The 18,288-nt window shown below is 41.1% G+C and overlaps 3 protein-coding genes across 7 annotated transcripts; 2 read left to right on the forward strand and 1 right to left on the reverse strand.

Annotated features, from left to right (window-relative positions):
• Positions 1–130: 130 nt before the first annotated feature.
• On the forward strand, positions 131–3,784 carry fam177a1 (family with sequence similarity 177 member A1). 3 transcript variants are annotated; one of them, XM_068339435.1, is made up of 5 exons: positions 131–260; positions 754–936; positions 1,688–1,754; positions 2,100–2,197; positions 2,321–3,784. In XM_068339435.1, the coding sequence occupies exons 1-5, from the start codon at positions 192–194 to the stop codon at positions 2,519–2,521; spliced, it is 618 nt and encodes a 205-aa protein (XP_068195536.1). In that variant the 5' UTR covers positions 131–191; the 3' UTR covers positions 2,522–3,784. The 3 variants fall into 3 exon arrangements, with proteins under 3 accessions (XP_068195536.1, XP_068195538.1, XP_068195535.1); XM_068339437.1 differs by having other exon boundaries at positions 148–260; positions 761–936; XM_068339434.1 differs by having other exon boundaries at positions 162–275.
• On the reverse strand, positions 2,246–8,289 carry ppp2r3c (protein phosphatase 2, regulatory subunit B'', gamma). Of its 2 annotated transcripts, XR_011038609.1 has the most exons (14): positions 8,144–8,289; positions 7,877–8,001; positions 7,618–7,722; positions 7,407–7,519; positions 7,081–7,178; positions 6,203–6,273; positions 5,973–6,105; positions 5,833–5,888; positions 5,382–5,457; positions 5,007–5,143; positions 4,574–4,711; positions 4,366–4,425; positions 4,006–4,251; positions 2,246–2,524 (listed from the first exon to the last, which is right to left on the reverse strand). XR_011038609.1 is itself a non-coding variant. In XM_068339433.1 (13 exons), the coding sequence occupies exons 1-13, from the start codon at positions 8,205–8,207 to the stop codon at positions 4,057–4,059; spliced, it is 1,371 nt and encodes a 456-aa protein (XP_068195534.1). In that variant the 5' UTR covers positions 8,208–8,289; the 3' UTR covers positions 3,917–4,056. The 2 variants fall into 2 exon arrangements, 1 of the variants encoding a protein (XP_068195534.1); XM_068339433.1 differs by lacking the exon at positions 2,246–2,524 and having other exon boundaries at positions 3,917–4,251.
• A 308-nt stretch (positions 8,290–8,597) lies between these two features.
• prorp (protein only RNase P catalytic subunit) lies at positions 8,598–17,988 on the forward strand. Of its 2 annotated transcripts, XM_068338763.1 has the most exons (10): positions 8,598–9,326; positions 10,153–10,285; positions 10,508–10,742; positions 10,852–11,153; positions 11,525–11,572; positions 11,665–11,797; positions 16,941–17,051; positions 17,229–17,377; positions 17,542–17,731; positions 17,810–17,988. In XM_068338763.1, exons 1-10 carry the CDS (start codon positions 8,942–8,944, stop codon positions 17,936–17,938), a joined length of 1,815 nt encoding a protein of 604 aa, XP_068194864.1. In that variant the 5' UTR covers positions 8,598–8,941; the 3' UTR covers positions 17,939–17,988. The 2 variants fall into 2 exon arrangements, with proteins under 2 accessions (XP_068194864.1, XP_068194865.1); XM_068338764.1 differs by lacking the exon at positions 17,810–17,988 and having other exon boundaries at positions 17,547–17,687.
• Positions 17,989–18,288: the final 300 nt, after the last annotated feature.

The following is an 18,288-nucleotide window of genomic DNA, read 5'->3' on the forward strand; positions in this document are numbered from 1 at the left end:
AGGAGGTTTTGCAAGCAGCGCATCGTGGGTCAAGTTTCTCTAACCCCTTTTAGCAAAGCGAATGGGAACGGATTACAATCTAGTACTGTATAGTTTGAGTAGTTTTATTCTGAAAGGTAAACACCGGAAGTGTCGTTTAAACGTGTCATGCGTGACCCGTTACCAACGAAGAAGAGAGACGGAATATTAAAATGTCGAGTTTGCCAGTATTTATGACGAATGTGAACGTTTCGCTCGGACAAACTATAGAAATGGAAAAGGTTAGTTCGTGCGGTGTAAGTTTCATTTTTGTGTGTTTTAGAATAATGTTTCGAATAGTTTATAGTTTAATAGAGATTTACTTCCTTAGCTGAGGAGCTAACAGTTAACAAATAAGTAAAGTCAAAGTCCTTAATGTTCCACTCCTTTGAAATATGAACCTTTATAACTACTTTTTATAGTTGACATAACAGTATACAATGTTACAAACAATTCAAATGAATACAGAATTACTTTTAAAATACTTTTCTTGTGTTTTATGAGTTTTTATATGCTACCAGACGGTCGAATGGCTCAACAAACTGAACAAACTCTCATCCTGATCATCAACATGTTTTCATTTGTAGAACACGTGGACATGAATAACAGTATAGCGTGTGTGTTTATTAATCCTGTTGATGGTAATGTGTGTGTGTGTGTGTGTGTGTGTGTGTGTGTGTGTGTGTGTGTGTGTGTGTGTGTGTGTGTTTTGTTTTAATGTGATATTGCTGTCAGAGTGTAGGAGCAGGGGACAGCTCTCAGGGCATAGAGATGGAAGACTTCTCACGGAAGCGGGTGCGGGAGAAGGTTCCACGCAGGACCATCTTCTTTGCCAGTGGAGAGACCATGGAGGAGTACAGCACTGATGAGGAGGAGGAAGAGGAGGCCCTGAAGACAGATGTCATTACTGTAGATTCGGTAGTTTGAGAACAAAAACACTGTTCATGCATCTCACACAAACATCCACCGACTGGAAATACCCACCCAGAGACTGTAACAGCCTCATGTCTGAGACGCATCAAAACAGATGTGGCTGACAAATCTAAACCAGTCGGGCAGCTTGGGGTCAGGATTGGTGTTTCTCATCGCCACTCAACCCCTCTGCATATCCGAGGCTTTAGAGGACATGTGTCAAACTCAAGGCCCAAGGGCCAAATGTGGCCCTCCACATCATTTTATGTGGCCCGCGAAAGCATAGAAGGTCAGAGTATCTAAAAATTAATGTCAAAAGTGTGCTTTGAACAAAACTACATTTCCCACAATGAAGTAATTAAGCCCTTTTTAACTTTGACAAAACCATTTTGAATAAAGTTAATGTCCTAACTTGTTTGATCCTTTTAATCCTTTTGTCAGGTTTAATAACCTGACAAAAGGATTTATGTTAAAACAGCAACAAACAAACATTATTTCTGTGTAACTATAATGTTTGTAACTTGAATAAGTAATTAATTTGGAGTTATTTTAACATTAAGGAGTAGTTACATTTATTTTACGTTACATTGGAGTTACATCTGGCCCTTTGAGGACAGCCGTTATGCTGATGTGGCCCTCAAAGAAAACGAGTTTGACACATGTTCTTTAGAGCCATCTAATGATGCTTAGAGTTAATTTGAATCTTATTTGTCTCATTTTTTGTCCGTAACTAATGTGTGCCTCTCGTGTATTTTAGTCCAAACTGACTTGGGGTCCATATGTATGGTTCCAAATGTGGAGAATGGCCACATCTACTGTCTCAGGTAAAGTGCTAAACCTTTAAAAAAAAAATTACCTCTACTTCTCTACTCATTATTATCAGTTATTATACTTGTTGAGTGTCCATTCTTCCATTTCTCTGTGACTTTCCTCTGATACTGCTGCTGTCATAATAGAAATTTCCCCACTGTGGAACAAATAAAGAATAGCTTATCGTTTGCGGGAATCGGAGTCTCCTTTTATTCAGTGAAGTGCTGAAATATCACAAGTTTGGGTCTTTGTTATGTCGTGTTCATTCTCTGAAGAAATAATAATGTTCACCAGGAGTTTATCATAAAGAAATTTACAGCTGTTTCAAGGGTAAGAAACCATCAACATTTATCTTACAGTGTGCGACTACATGGGAGAGAAACTGGCTTCTCTGTTTGGCATCACTACTCCTAAATACCAGTATGCTATTGATGAATATCACCGTATGAAGAAAGAGGTAGGACACTCCCACATCCCTAAGCATCTTTTGGTGCTGTCATAAGTAAATAGGAAAGAAGGTGCAGGAGTGGGAAGGCAAACATGAACTATTAAATAAATAATGTTCAAAATTCCCCTGCAGGAGGAGGAGGAAGAGGAGGAGAACCGTCTGGCTGAGGCGGCGGAGCGTCGCTTTGCAGAGCAGGATGATCAGGATTCTGCTGCCGTAGAGCAGCCAGAGGCCTCCGGAGCGCCCTTCGTAAACATCAGCATCGATGTAGAACCTGATCATCACCTCAGCGCTCCCGATGCCAACAGAGTGCCGTCTTCCATCCCTTCCTGAAACCTGAAACGCAAAGAAAAAACCCCCGAACATTTACACATTTCAGTCAGCTCACAAAACCTATTTTAGTTTACTGCGTAACTTTATAGTGTCGTTATTTTTCTATGTTATTTTATAAAAAAAAGTGATCTTCATACAAAGTGCAGGGAAAAATTAAGAGGGCTGTGGAAATGCTTGAAATGTGAATGTAAATTAGAGTTTAATGCAAAACCCATACTTAGATTATTGAAATATGTGCAGCTCAGTTTAGATTGAGGGTTAGAAAGTTTTTAAAAAATGCTACTTTTTTTCTTTTTTTTTCCCGAGAAATAGATGTGAACCTCAGTTTTTTTCTAAATGGATCTGGAGTCACCCTGAATTGAACCGAATTTTGAAGTGTTTAAAAAGTAGAAGAATGGAACAGAGGACATGAAAATAACTCATTCACACATTAAATTGCCCAATTCGACAATTTTAGCTGAAAACTTTTGAGTCCTGAAGTGTCATCAAACAGCATCTTGTATGTTCAAAACAACATGCATAAATATGAGAACTTTGCTGCGTCAGTCTAGCAGTGCTGACCCTCCCCTCATGCTGCTGTCCCACTTTCAAACTGGAAATGGTCACTTTTTTTCTGTATTTAATTGGCCTTTTGCACACAAGCGTCAGACATGATCGCTGTCATAGTCAAACTAATTCAATACTTAACACCAGTCTTTCATCTCAAGCATAAGATTTTCTGTGGTAGCACGTTTTCTTTAGGTGGAAAAGCATTACATTCAAAGTCATTGGAGACGGAATTTAATAACAGCTGAACAGCCTTTATTCTGCACAGTAGAGGTTGTTAGCCATGATGCTAGTGTGTGTAGCGTCTGGAATGTCTCTCGCATTGATTTATTCTGCAACATCAGAAATGTTCCGATACGGCGCCGCTGCCTTCATGTTGTGGGTTTATTCTTCAAGTGTCCTTGTCGAAACCTTTTCCTGTGCAGAAGCTAAGCTGTTATAAGCTTCTTTATTTTCATCTGCTGCTAGGACTGTTGCTCGAAATAGAGAAATTATTCACAGCCTGATTCTGCAAAGATAAAGTAATGGGTAAATACCAGCAGTATCAGAAATCAAATCTCCTGTATGTCAGTAGTGGTAGGTGATCCTTTTTCACTTCAATGAAGAATATTTTTAATTTATAAAAAAGGGCAAATACATGCAGAATTTCTGTTAATGTTTAGTTTATCTGTATGTACAGTTATATTTCCTGTGTGTAAATAAAACTTTTAAACAAAAGCTGGATTTTGGTTTTATTATTAATCATATAGAGAATTAAATATATATTCTAACCTATTTCTGTGACATAACATCACAAAAACATGAACATGTCCTGCATGTCTGTTCACATGTTTCATCAACAGGAATAAGCATTTTTGTTACTGAAGCTGATCCTGAAGTCAAGCAGAAACGGCCACGCTTCATTCATTTGTATTCAGTTTTTTGGAACGTAGATGGACCTGAGTCACCAGAAACACTGGTGTTTTTCTGGTGACGTCACGTCTGTATCTTTAGGGGTCATCGAGGTCGTGAATGTTGCTGCTGTCGCTCTCGCTGGCAACCAGCACTTCTCTGTTCTCATAGGTCCAGAAGCCGTTGAGGTCGATCAGGATGCTGGTGACGGTGTCACCCTGGCAACTGTTCACCAAATCCTGGAGTGTGATCCTGCAGGGGTCTTTAGGCTTCACCATGTCAAAGATCTCATCCTGAAGAGGGACGGTGACACCAGAACAGAGATGAGAACGTCTCTTCAGCTGGATTAAACCTTGTGTCCTCATAAACAGACATTAGTCACTGTGTGTGTGTGTGTTTGTGCATACCTTAACATCCTGGAAGGACACAGGCTCCTGTCCATGAAGTTTAATCTGCTCCTGGATGGCCTGAAGAACAAAGTTTCATGACATTAGTTCAGTCATAATGTTTATTGTCTTATGTTTCCAGCTGAATCTGACATGACTAGTCGATTAGAGATACGGATGAGCTGTTGTTTCATACAACACTAGTGTGGTTGTGTGAGAGACGTCATACCCTGAAGAAGTAGTTGAGGGAGAAAACATTGAGGTATCCTTGATTCTCCATGTCCAGAAGTTTAAAAATATACTGCAGTGCTGCTGGCTCCTTCCTGTTTTCCAAAGCCAACACAAAGTCTAGGTAGGTCTTGTAGTCCTGACACAGAAGAAGACAGACAGTCATTTATGCAGCGCAAAGAGGTTGAAATGTGTGCATAAAGTTGAAGTTAAGAGGAAATCCCTAAATTTAAAACAATTAAAAGTGCTGATTTAAGTGTTTTGACATCTGTGGGAGGCCATGAGCTCCGCTGTCGATCTGTCAACCTCCTTCAGGTGACTTTTAGGCTCCAGTGTACATATATAGATATCTCCATCACCATGACAACTACATCAAATGACGAATTTGGTCACATGAAGTTCATCCAGTATTCTCCCTCTGATGATGAACGTACCATTTCTCCATCGTACGTGAGACACTCCTGAAAAACTCTGTCCAGGAAGACGGACGTGAGCGTCGCTGTGCCGTAGCGAGAAAGCTCCTCTTTGCTCAACATGCCGTTGTGGTCCTTGTCCAGGTTTAGGTACTGGCCTATAAACGCAGATTTAATATGATGTAAAGAGGTGTTTTCAATTTATTTTCACAAGGATGTTGTCAAGAGTTGAGATCCCTTAGATCCATTTAGTAATATGGTTCACCACATTCACTGAGTTGATAAGCTAACTGCTCAAATACTGGTTATATCATATTATACAAGCGTACTGACTGACGTCAGCATCTTATCATGCAGTTTAAGGCTGGAACTCCCGCCATGCAGATGTTTTCTCACCGTAGACTCGGAGAGCAGACGGAGCGGAGAACCAGTTGGACTCCTGACTCTCTTTAGACAGCTCCTCATCCCTCAGCTGGGAGGACGGGGGGGGCAAAGACAACGTGAGAGGAGAGCAGCGTGTGGTAAGCAGGATTATTTACTACTGATTTGCCCTGTTGTGTTAGGCTCTCGTAAAAGGTAAGGAAAAATTACAATCTTTCAAGAACATTATTAACTGACTACAGTTAGTATAGAACCTAATGCATTCATAGCGTTATAAAACATACCTCTTTTAACACACACACACACACACACACACACACACACACACACACACACACACACACACACACACACACACACACACACACACACACACACACACACAGGCATTCTGACAGCAAAATGTTGAATTAAGGATAAATAAAAGGCTTTGAAAAAAAGTAAAAACAATTGAGGAAAACTTTACCTCCAACAAATCATCCAGAAAACTGCAGGCCAATATATCCTGGATTTTAATCTTCCCTGAAAACCAAAACAAACCAAAAATTTTCACAGTTTTTACTTTTAATAACATTTTTCCTCCTATCATACGACCATCAGCCTCACCTGTTCGCAGTGGGTCGAGGAAGAAGAAGAACTTCCGGACGGCGGTGCAGACGTAGAAAGAGTAGAAGGACTTCTCCAGGCCGTCCAGCTGAGGAAGGGTGGGGATCAGCTCCAGGATGTAGTTCTCCAGATCCTACACAGAACCATGGGTTGCAACTTTTTTGATTAGTCTTTTTTGAGTTCTACCACAAATCGTCACATATTTTCTTTATCACAAGTGAAATGCTTACCGACTCTCTGAGGTAGCCCTGTCCCGCAACGTCATACAGACTCAGGCCGATCCGGGTCTGATGCAGCCAGACTGGAGGTACCGAGAAAACAGAATCAAGATATCATGAGACAATATATATCACCTGCGCTGATAAATCCAGGTACATGAACACAGTTTGTGGATGTGTGGCTGTATTTAGGACACCAAAAAGACGATTGCGGAGGAAAGTGTATGTCTTATGTGTCCCATGAATGAACTCAAACTCATACTGTTATTCCTTGTTTGTCCTTATCTGCACATTCCTTGTTTATCCTTATCTGCACATTCCCATAAAATATATGTTCAGCAAGTACCCTAAACATGTTAGCCTTTCTTTTAAACATGTCAACCTGTGAGAGGTACAATGCTCGTATTTGTCTTATCAGCCTAAAGGAGGGGAGACACAGCGTCCAGGACGGGGAGACTGCTAGCCTTGACCATGATGGATGTTGCCTGCAAGTGGGGACCGGCCCTCCTCACTTACACGCGATATTCCAATATAAAGAAGAGAGATTTTTCTCTACCAGTTAGAGTCTACCACGGGTCTTGGTACGGACGCCTGGTCATTTGTTTTTCATCTGCTGCTCTGACTGAGGTGTTGGCTCTCCGCCTATTGTCAACAGTAAGAGTGATTTAGCTGATGACTTGTTTGCATTCTTTGAACTGATGTTAATGTGGGGATTGCGGGAGTGACAACCTGCATCTAGCATTTTCATCACTGTTGATTATCTTTGCTTGCTTTGTGGATCTTTTGTTATAATAAACATATTAACCATTTGTGAGTGTGCTGACTTACTTAGGACCTTAGGTCTTCAAATAACGCTTAAAATTTCACAAAACAACAATGAAGGTCCAGACCTTTCCTCATGACGTAATTAAAGAACTGCATGATGGAAATCCTGCCAAAAGGGTCGTTGTGGAGCAGCTTGGCGAAAACTCTGGCTGTGAAGAATTTTCTGAGAGAGAAAAAGGTACAAGTCTGTTTCCCAAAAGTGACACAAATACATTTTTAAACATTTTTTACACATCACAATTTATGGATTATTTCCTGAAAAATTTCTTGGCAAAACTTAGTAAACATCTGAAAAATGGTTTGACCAAACCCTCAATTTATTCATCTTCAATTCTTTGATCTACATTATTAATAAAGGCTCTTTATTTCTACTTCTAGTTACTGTACATACTTGGACTTCGGCCCAGCCTTCTCTCCAACCTCCAGGTACGCTTCATAGCTGATCATCGCCTCTTCTCCGGTCATCGGAGGCACCTGGTGCTTATCAAGCAGGAACCACAGATTCTACAGAACGATGAAGACGAAGATACACAGCAAACTTAGTTGTTCTGTTTGCGCTGAGGAACCTCTTGTGTTTGACCCGTCTGAAGTGTGAACTTCACCTGTAGTTCCTCATTATCCAGGAGTTCTCTGCTCTTCCTCTGGAGAAACACAGCTCTGGATTCTTCTCTTAGTTTCTGAAGTAATACTTCATCCTCTGCTGGTAGCTGCAGAGCAATACCATCATCATCATCATCATCATCATCATCATGTGTTACTGAAAACACATTCCATCGGTTCACAGAAGTCAGTCACATGTGTGGTGAAATAAAACAGGAAACCTGAATGACTGACATCAGATTCTTCTGGTTTATTCTATACCTTGTAGTAAAATCTTGGGATGTTCTGATAGGACTCATCTCGGTCACCTTCTCCCTTCCACTCTGAATAATATTTGGAGAACAACTCAGTTTCTTCTGCTTTAATTTCCTCTTCGCTTCTCGTTTCTGTAAAAAATAATTTGGGATCAATAAAATCAATGGACTAAAAATAACAAAAGTAAACACAAACCTCCAGTGGATGAGCTAACTCTAGCTCTAAAGCGGCTAAAGCTAATCAGTACGTAACGATAGCTCAACGTTTACTCACCTTTTCTAAAGTTCGCTAACCTCCTTTTCAGGATGTTCGACCAGTGAGGCTGTTCGTTGGCCATAACTGCTGAAACATTTATATATATTGTATCAATGAAACATTTCTAACTCAAAACAAAGCTATCCAAACACCGGAAGTAAAAAGCGGCGCTTTACAAAGAGTTTGAGTGAAAATAAAGCTACTTCCTGTTTGAATTTTTAATTTCAAAATAAAGGTTGTACGAAGGTAGTTAAAACATATCCTAAGCCTAGAAGCAAATATTTAAGATATTCAATAACAGGAAAAAAAATTCAAATCAAATATTAACCAACAAGTTTTCACGGAAAACGTCAGTATCAAAGCCTTCTTCAAAAATTAATAGTTCTTTCCGGTTCTTACTATGATTTGTGAACTTGACGCAGCTCCGGACGCAATGCTGTCGATTTCAGATGACGTCACGTGTGCGACTGAAGTCACATTGACGGTCTTGTGGCAGAAGTAACGTGATAAAAACAGTGTTTTATCACTTATTAGATGTGGGTTTCGACGGGACGCGCTAGTTGAATTTAAAGTATTATACTATATATTAATAGTGGAGCAAATAGGGCGGTGGTGCAGTAGAAACAGCAAAGGTAGACGAGAAACTTCCTGCTTTCATTGGGTCTTTTATACATTGCTGTGTACAGCAATGTCATTCAGAGTTTCGTAGAACAGGGAATCAGTGTTTTACAGGTTGCCTAGTCCGTGATTATATCTGATTTATAAGTTAATGTTAAAGCCAAGTGATGAATAATCTGAATTTCAGAATATTTTAAGATGGGTTCCAGATTGATGCTAATCAGAATATGCCAGAAACCCTTGAAGCCTTTCCTGCACCCAAGCGCTTCGGGTTTCTCAGCTCTAGAAGCATTTCTGGTGCCTCTCTGTCTGTACACCAAAGACCACCCCGGTCCAGGACAGACATCCAGAGGCAACAGTGGACAGGGTCAACTTAAAGATACCACCATCAGATTCAGGGAGAAAGAATCCTGGGGTGATGCAGTCAATGGAACCAGTAAGCGTTCCCTATTCGAGAGTCATTCCTTCTCCAAATCCATGTTTGCTGCTGGGACAGCAAAAAGAACAGCAGAGCAGCAGCGCAGCAGAGAAGCTCCTAACAGTCAGGGTGAAGACACCAGACAGTTGAGATTCAAAAATGCAGGTGGGAAGTCTGAGTGGCTTTCAGTTTTGTTTTATATTCAGATCCTCTTGATTGAACATTCAACATTTGGGAATTTAAATGTTCTGCAAATACAAGGCAGTAACAATGGGGAGAACAAGTATTTGATACACTTCCGATTTTACAGGTTTTCCCACTTAACAAGAATTCAGAGGTCTGTAATTTTTATAATAAATACTCTTCAACTGTCAGTGACAGAATCTAAAACACAAAATCACATTGTGTGATTCAAGTAATTAATGACATAAATATTTGTAACATCAGAAAACCAGAAGTTCACACGTTCTTGGGATTGTACTCCTCCTTCTTCCTCCAAAAGTGGCGAGTGGAGTTTACACCAAAAAACTCTACTTTTGTCTCATCAAACCACCTTGAACTTCTTCCATTTAGCCAACAGTTGTTTCCTTCTCACTAAACTGTCACCTACTGTCCTGGAGTCCATCCCAGCCTGGTGCAGGTCTACAGTTGTTGATACAGGTAATGAGTTGAGAACAGGAGGGTTTCTGTAAGAAAAACTATCAGGTGTGAGAGAGGTGGAATTCTTACTGGTTGGTAGGTGATCAAACACTTTTCTCAGGCAATAAAATGCTATTTTTTTATTTAAAAATCATAAAATGTGATTTTCTGGATTTTTGTTTTAAATTCTGTCTTTCACAGTTGAAGTGCACCTATGATAAAAATTACAGACCTCTACATTCTTTGTAAGTGGGAAAACCTGCAAAAACGGAAGTGTTTAGAAATACTTTTCCCCATGTCTGAAAGACGTTTTTTTTTTAAATCATTGCTTCCGTTTCGTTCACTGAAACAGTGCAGCTTCCTGACCGGCCGCTGTCGTTTGCTGAGTGGAAGGAGCTTTTGGAGTCTCAGGGGAATCTGGAGGTCCTTGCATTCGTAACGATGAAGAGATTGAGTATCCTGGGGGCTGAGCTGGACATCGCTAAGTGAGAGGCGGACGGGCGTAACTTTGACAATATTTTGCTGCGGCGCAATTTCTTACATTTTTCATTTCTGTTGATGTTATTTTATGTCAGTACTTCTAATTTAGATTTATTGTGAATAAGAAACTGAATAAAATATAAGCAAGTTAAGGGCTACAAAGGTCAGTGAATGAATGAATGAATGATGGTTATGTAACAAATGGGCCCTGCACCTTTTTGTCATAGGTCCCTGCTGTCGTTTGTGGTCATGGAAACGGGGAAAGTGTCTTACAAGTTGCTGCTGTTTTACCTGAAAATGTGCGTCGACCTTGAAAACCACAAAGAGGTCTTCGATGTCTATGAGATTATGCAGGGAAATTTCTCTAGTCTGGAGACATCAGCCACCAGTTTATTCATCAAGTCCTTCTGCCAGACGGAGAGATGGAGGGAGGCGATCGGCATCCTGAATAATATTAAGAAGGTAAATGTCTTTTTTTTTTATTTTTAGAAAGCATCTTGAACTCGTTTTGTAGCTGAAGGAGATAACAGCCTTAATCAATCGTGATCTGTTTTAATTTACATCCCAACAGGTCATAAGACCATCATCCAACAGTTATAGTGAGATCATCTCAGCAGCGATGGCACACGGTGACTTAACCACCGCCTGGGGCTTTCATGATGAAGCATTTGAGAAAGAGATGAACCTTCGTAATGCCTGGAAGGCTCTGTTTCAGGGAGTGAGTGATATGGAAGTGGAAAAGGGGAAAGAGGCCCAGTCCATCTCTCAGTCTGAGCACAACAAGAGGCTGCTGGGAATTCTCCTCTACATGAGGAGCAACCAGATATACCCCGAACACAGCCTCGCCAGCAACATCAAATCCTGGTTTGAGAGGTACAAACCTGACAGATGCGTGGATGCACATTTTACCATCTTCTAAATCGTCATTTATCATCTCAGCAGTGGCAAACTCGTTCATTACGTTGTAATTTGGTTAAAAACTTTTGGAATATATCACATCATTACTAAACTATGAATTTTTAGCCACCGTTTTTGCTGTGTTCTGATATTTACTGTGTAGAAAAGGTTTCTCCGACTACCTTTCTCCACTCCTTTCACTCTTTGTCCTTTTATGTTAAAAAGGAAGATGAAATTGCAAAGCACCGTTGATACCCCTGGTAATGTTATCTGTGTGGGACTAACACGCTCTCATCCCCGTTTCTGTCACGTCTCTCCTCCGGATGTCTTTTCTTTGCTCTCATCAGCCTCACGGAGCAGAAATGGACGGGGAAATGGACCTACGCCACCTCAAAGTAATACCACCACCTCTTAATCTTAATCTTAATAGTGTTTTTTTAAATTTATGGTTCTTCTGTTTTTGTTTGTGTGTAATTTGTGTGTTTAGTGGTTTGTGCAGCTGTTGCGGCTCTGAGTTAGAGTCCATCCATCTGACAGATGAGGAGTACGAACGGCTGAAATACGGAGTGATGACTGACATCATCAAGGGAAAAGATGTTTTTAAGAAGACAACACCTGAGGTACACACACACACACACCAAACACACACCGGACACTTTACAAAGGCTGTCAAGAACGCTGAATGAAAATAATTTAAATTGCACACCATAAAGCATTTAAAACCTCTCTGTGCTAAGACCAGAGGACATCGGTAATATAATAGATTATTTACTTCGTGATATCAAGTTGTGGTAATCATTAAAGATTATGATTTGTAAGTTAAATATAGATAAACCTCTAAGTCATTAATAATATATGGACTAATATGAAGGCATGATTAATGATAAACTTCTAACTGTTGGTGACAAAAGTTTCAGCTTCAGCAGGTTGAAAGCTGTGTTCACATTTCAATAGTCTAGTTTGCTTTTGCAACTTTTCCCCCCAAGTTTAAAAAATAAATCCTTTCTATAAATTGTCTTTAATATCAAAACGGATGTGTTTTGAGGCTTGTGTGAGTCTGTGGTGTGAATGATGTATTCACTGTCTAATTCTCTGTGTAACATCTGCTAGAGGGCATCACCAACACACGAAACACTAGACTGTAGAGACCAGAGGCCACTCGAAACTTGTAAAACCCAAGTAAAGGTTTCTCTAGTAGAAATTTACACACACACACACACACACACACACACACACACACACACACACACACACACACACACACACACACACACACACACACACACACAAGGCTATGAAACAAGATGCTTGGAATTATGCTGCAAAAAACTCTGAATATGTTTTATTCAGACAGCTGACAGATGCGTTTTACAACCGTTAGAATCCAAACACACCTCCAGTCTTGTTGTAAGGGATATCTGACCAAGAGGGAGAGTGACTGAGTGTTGTGTCACGTGACCCGGCCTCCACAGTCACCTGACTGAACCCGATCCAGACGCACAGAGTGAAGACCAAAAGAACAACAAACGCTCAGATAGATAGATAGATAGATAGATAGATAGATAGATAGATAGATAGATACTTTATTAATCCCGGAGGAAATTGCATATATCCACTGCTCAGGCATTAAATAACAAATAATACTGGATAAACACCAGGAGAAAAGGAAACATTGACATCACAGGACATACCACAAGACATACATTACACTAACAGACAGACACATGCAGCACTAACAGGACTTATATACTAAACTATAACTAAAATATAAACAGTATAAAATTTAAAAATATTACAGTATTAAAATATAAACAGTATAAAATAAAATCTAAACAGTATAAAATTGAATTAAAATATAAAACAGTATAAAAAATAAATAAATTATATATATATATATATATATATATATATATATATATATATATATACAACAGTATAAAATTAAATTTAAATTAAATTAAATCCATATTCAACCCCGTGCTGACCTCGCCACCTCCCCCCCGCTCCTCCTGAGAGAGTCATTGTACCCCCTGATGGCACGGGGCACGAAGGAGGACCTCAGCCTCTCTGTGGAGGCGCTGTGTGACAGCAGTCTGCCGCTGAAGGTGCTTCTCTGCTGGGAGAAGGTGGTGTGTAGGGGGGGCGGGGGGGCTGGTGTTGTTCATGATAGCCTTAATTTTAGACATGGTCCTGCTCTCCAGAAGCGTCTCCACAGAGTCCAGGCTCAGCCCGACCACTGAGCCCGCTCTGTGGATGAGTCTGTTCAGACGGTCCATATCTCTTTTCCTGGCCCCCCCACCCCAACACACAATGGCGTATGACAGCACACTGGAGACTACGGACTGATAGAACATGAAAAGGAGCTTAGGACAGATGTTGAAGGAGGCCAGCCTCCTCAGGAAGTACATCCTGCTCTGCCCCTTCTTGTACACACAGTTGGAGTTGAGTGACCAGTCCAGTCTGCTGTCTAGCTGCAGTCCCAGGTACTTTTAGTTTCCTACCACCTCCACCTCACTGCCTTTGATGATCACTGGCTGTGGAGAGGGAGGTGCCCGCCGGAAATCCAGAACCATCTCCTTTGTCTTGGAGACGTTGAGCTGGAGCTGGTTCTGTTGGCACCACTCCACGAAATCAGCCACCAATGCCCTGTACCCCCCCTCATCACCCTCCCGGATACATGCCACTATCGCGGTGTCATCGGAGTACTTCTGTATGTGGCATGTATCCGAGTTGTGCTTGAAGTCTGATGTGTAGAGGGTGAAGAGAATGGGGGATAGAACGGTCCCCTGTGGCGCCCCCGTGCTGCTGGTCACCATAGAAGACAAACAGTCCCCCATACGGACGTACTGGGGTCTGTCCGTTAGGTAGTCCGTAATCCAGCTCACGAGGTAGGGGTCCACAGCCATGGAGGTCAGTTTATCCTGCAGGAGCTGGGGCTGGATGGTGTTGAAGGCACTCGAAAAGTCGAAGAAGAGCACTCTGACGGCACAGCCCCCGGCGTCCAGGTAGGAGAGTGTGCGGTGGAGAAGGTACATGACAGCATCGTCAACCCCAACCTTGGCCTGATAGGCAAACTGGAGAGGGTCCATAGCACCCTGCACCTGTGGACGCATGAGCTCCAGGACCAGTCGCTCTATGGTCTTCATTACGTGGGAGGTAACAGCTCCTCTAGGAACTCCTTCAAAGCTGTTGGAAACCCTTTTCAGGCCACCGCCTCATGAAGCTGATTGACAGAACGCAGCGAGATTCAAAGTAGGAACAGCAAATAATTACATCCCGCTTCAAAGTGGTGATGTATTGGAGTTACCAGTGTTGGTCCATCTGTTCGTCCACCAAATATCTTCACAACCGTTGCAGATAGAAAGATGAAACAAAAAGCACATTACTCAGGCAGCAAAGGGGATGAAAATGAGATGATGACCTTGACCTTGAAAAAATTAGGTCAAGGTCAAATTTTAACTTTAGTACACTCAGGAACCAGATAAGATAGAAAGATGAGGGAGAAGGCCAGTGTGAGTAAGACCATAGATCTAAGCTAGTGCTTTGATCAGTGACGGTAGGTCAGAGCACTAGCCTTGATCTTTGACCTATGCAAGTAGGTCAGGGTAAAATTTTGAATTCAGGGGTTTCGTGGGATGTTGCAGTCTCTGACTGCATTGGTTCTAGTTCCCTTTGTGTTCATTCATAGTTTTAATGAGACTCTCCAATAAAATAGTCATGAAAAGAAAGAAAACTTCAACCTCTGACTAGTGGTGAGTGTTTGAACCCTGGCAGCACCACTGACATGTAAATGTGTTTGCATGCCTCCCTCTGCGTCTTTTGGTCACCAGGAGGTGGAACTGTGAAATCGAGGGACTTTCCAGTCTGCGGAGCGCCATGAGACGCTGAACCACAGCTACCTCATGCAGAGGAGGCCGGCAGACGGACATGCTGTTTAACTTGTCTTGATGAATTCCCACTTTCACGGAGGAGGAGAGGGAGGGTTGATGGGAATGTGAGCGGCGAAGGAATCATGTCATGCCTTGTGATTCCATACGGTTTTTACAGAGTGAACTTGAACGTGTCATCTGACCCAGAAGATGCGTTTGTGTCAGGCTTTCCTGTCAGATGTCGTTACGTTACATTTCCTTTGTGTCCACTCGTTCAGAGATGAACAGGAAATTCCCGTTTTTGGACGAGTCAACTTCAATAAAATCCTCTATAGACCAGAATTTTTGGATATTATTAGCATTAAATACACTAAAGCTATATAACATGATATACAGTACAAGGACTGTACTGGACTATAAGGCACACCTTCACTGAATGGCCTATTTTAAAACTTTTTTCATATATAATGTGTAAGGCGCGCTGGATTATAAGGTGCATTTTTGGTTTTTGAGAAAATTAAAAGTTTTTAGGTTCGCCTTATAATTACTGTAATCTGTAATCAGATTACATAGATTTTGGAAAGCCCAGGGTTAATCTGAATTTTGACAACTCTTCCATGTAATTGTTTTATGAGAGGAAATGAATTTAAAACCAAGGATTATGTGTGTGTGTGTGGGGGGGGGGCGACACACACACACCATGCATAATAATAGTGCATGAGTGTGTCTGACAGTTTATGTATACATGTACAAATTGTGTGTGTGTGTGTGTGTGTGTGTGTGTGTTTTAAGCAGTCATACTATCCATATCAGCACAATGAGCTGGTTTCATATGTCACCTCTGGAAAGTCCCTGAATAATTTTACCACACGTCATTTCCATCTTTGCCGTCCTGCTCTCGTCCTCTTTCCTTTTCTTTGTCAATTCTGTTTTTATACCTTCTCTTTTATTTTTTCCATCTTCTCTCCTTCAGGCCTGAACATTCTCATCTGTCCGTCATCCATCAGTCTTTATTTCTCTCCCTTTTGGGACCCAAAAACCAAATCAATCATGCAATGTCAAACTATTAAATCGCTGTAGAATTATTTATTTGCCCCCATGATGTATAAATGCACGTCCATCTTTACAATTCCGTTTTTGCTCGTGCATATGTGACTGTGTGCACATAGTCATGTTTGAAGTCCAGGGGAATTCACAACAATCTGTTTCCATCCTGCTGCCGTCACACAATGAGAGCACCAACACGGATCACATGCTACAGAGCTATTCTTAGCTTCAGCAACACTGGCTCGTCTGCAGGATTTTATGCATTGGCCAGAGTGATAACACCTTCTTCATTCCCTGAAATTAGGAAGAAATTAGTAACAAAGAAATTTGATGCACAAAAATCTGATAAACGTACGCTGATGTCTTTGGAACTGCCAGCTGGCTGGCTGCCACCTCAGCAAAGAAGGAAAGGGGATGAAAATAGATGTTATTGGAACCAGTCAGTAAGAAAACCAGCCTAGCATCAGACCAGTGGACTCCCAGGTGTCCGAAAAAAATAAGGAACAAACCCCTTACACTGTTAATCAGGGGCCTCTGCAGGGGCCAGTTATTTTGAATTTTGTCCTAACATCAGATACCAAACTACTGACACTATCAATGTGTTTGGGTGTAGTTACTAATTTGTTGATCATAATATGTTGGTGATGCCTACTAAAATACCAACATTGTCACTTTGTGCGTTCATCACAAAGCATTTGGCTCAAATAGAGTCTCACTGATGTTTCAAGTAGTCTTATTGTAGTAAAAACTTCTAATACGCTGTGACTCCTCAGTTATTTTTTCATTTTCTCATGTTTTTGTCTTTATCTCCATTGTCTCTACATCTGTCTGCACATCATCTGTCCAGGAACTGGAGAAATTCAAGAGATTTGTGAATAAGACGTCGCCTTATGACGTTGTCCTGGATGGACTAAACATAGCAAACACCCACAGAAAGAAAATACAGCCATCAATGGAGGTACGAAAACACGCCGATGTACAAATATACAAAATGTGTTCCTGTTTGTTTTCTGCCACTTTGTTGTTACTTACAAAAACGTATGTAAATTTGCTAGCATGGCTCCACTCCTCATAGCGTGTAATAGAATGTACCACAAACACACACACACACTCATATGACCTTGACTTGTTTTAGTTGTTGAACGTGGTGTCAGAACTGGAGGGTCACGGTCTGAAGATGCTGATGCTGGGGAGGAAACATATGATGTTTAGCAGCAAAAAGTGGAACACACAGCACATGAACCAGATACGACAGAAAGCTCATTGCTTCTTCACTGAAAACATGTGGGTACCTGATACTAAAATGTAACCGTACTGAACATATTCCATCACAATACAGTCTATTTACAGTCTTTTTGTTCTCAAGACCATTTTTTCCTTCAAATTTAACGGTTTTTAATTAATATTACGAGTTAAGTTCTCACAATTTTTGTGCGTGTGTCTGTCAGTTCAGAGGATGACCCCTTCTTGCTGTATGCTGCGTTGAATTCTGGGAAACACTGTCAGTTTGTCAGTAAAGACATGATGAGGGATCACAAAGCCTGCCTTTCAAAAGGGATCCAACAGCTCTTCTTCAAATGGCAGCGAGGCCATCAGCTCGTGGTGGAATGTTCTGAAAGAACGGGCATCAAACTCTTGGTGAGTTGGAGATGTGAGGGGAAAGGTCCGAGAAAGAAGCTCACAACTTCTAACTTAACTGTGTGTTTGTGTGTTTAGAGTAGTCCCATGTATGACACCATCATCCAGAAGTCTGAAAACTCATGGCACATCCCCTATGATGACACCGACGACAGGAAGACATATGAAGTACCACAGCGATGGTTATGCCTCACCAAAGAGTCCTGATTACTCAAAATTCAGATGTTCAGAGGATTCAGTGGATTTCACAATAAATTTTCTACAACAGATAACTGTGTGTGTGTGTGTGTGTGTGTGTGTGTGTGTGTGTGTGTGTGTGTGTGTGTGTGTGTGTGTGTGTGTGTGTGTGTGTGTGTGTGTGTGTGTGTGTGTGTGTGTGTGTGTGTGTGTGTGTGTGTGTTTGTGTGTGTGTGTATGTGCCCTTGAAGAATTCAGGAGCACTTAGAATGCACAACACAAGAAAAAACTATTATAATGTCATATCTATGTATCATAATCATGCAAAACATAGTGTTGCTAATTATTTGGCTAATTATAAATACTAGTGGTTATCAGTT

The sequence above is a fragment of the Antennarius striatus genome, chromosome 17 (genome assembly GCF_040054535.1).
Source record: "Antennarius striatus isolate MH-2024 chromosome 17, ASM4005453v1, whole genome shotgun sequence".
Classification (NCBI taxonomy): domain Eukaryota; kingdom Metazoa; phylum Chordata; class Actinopteri; order Lophiiformes; family Antennariidae; genus Antennarius; species Antennarius striatus.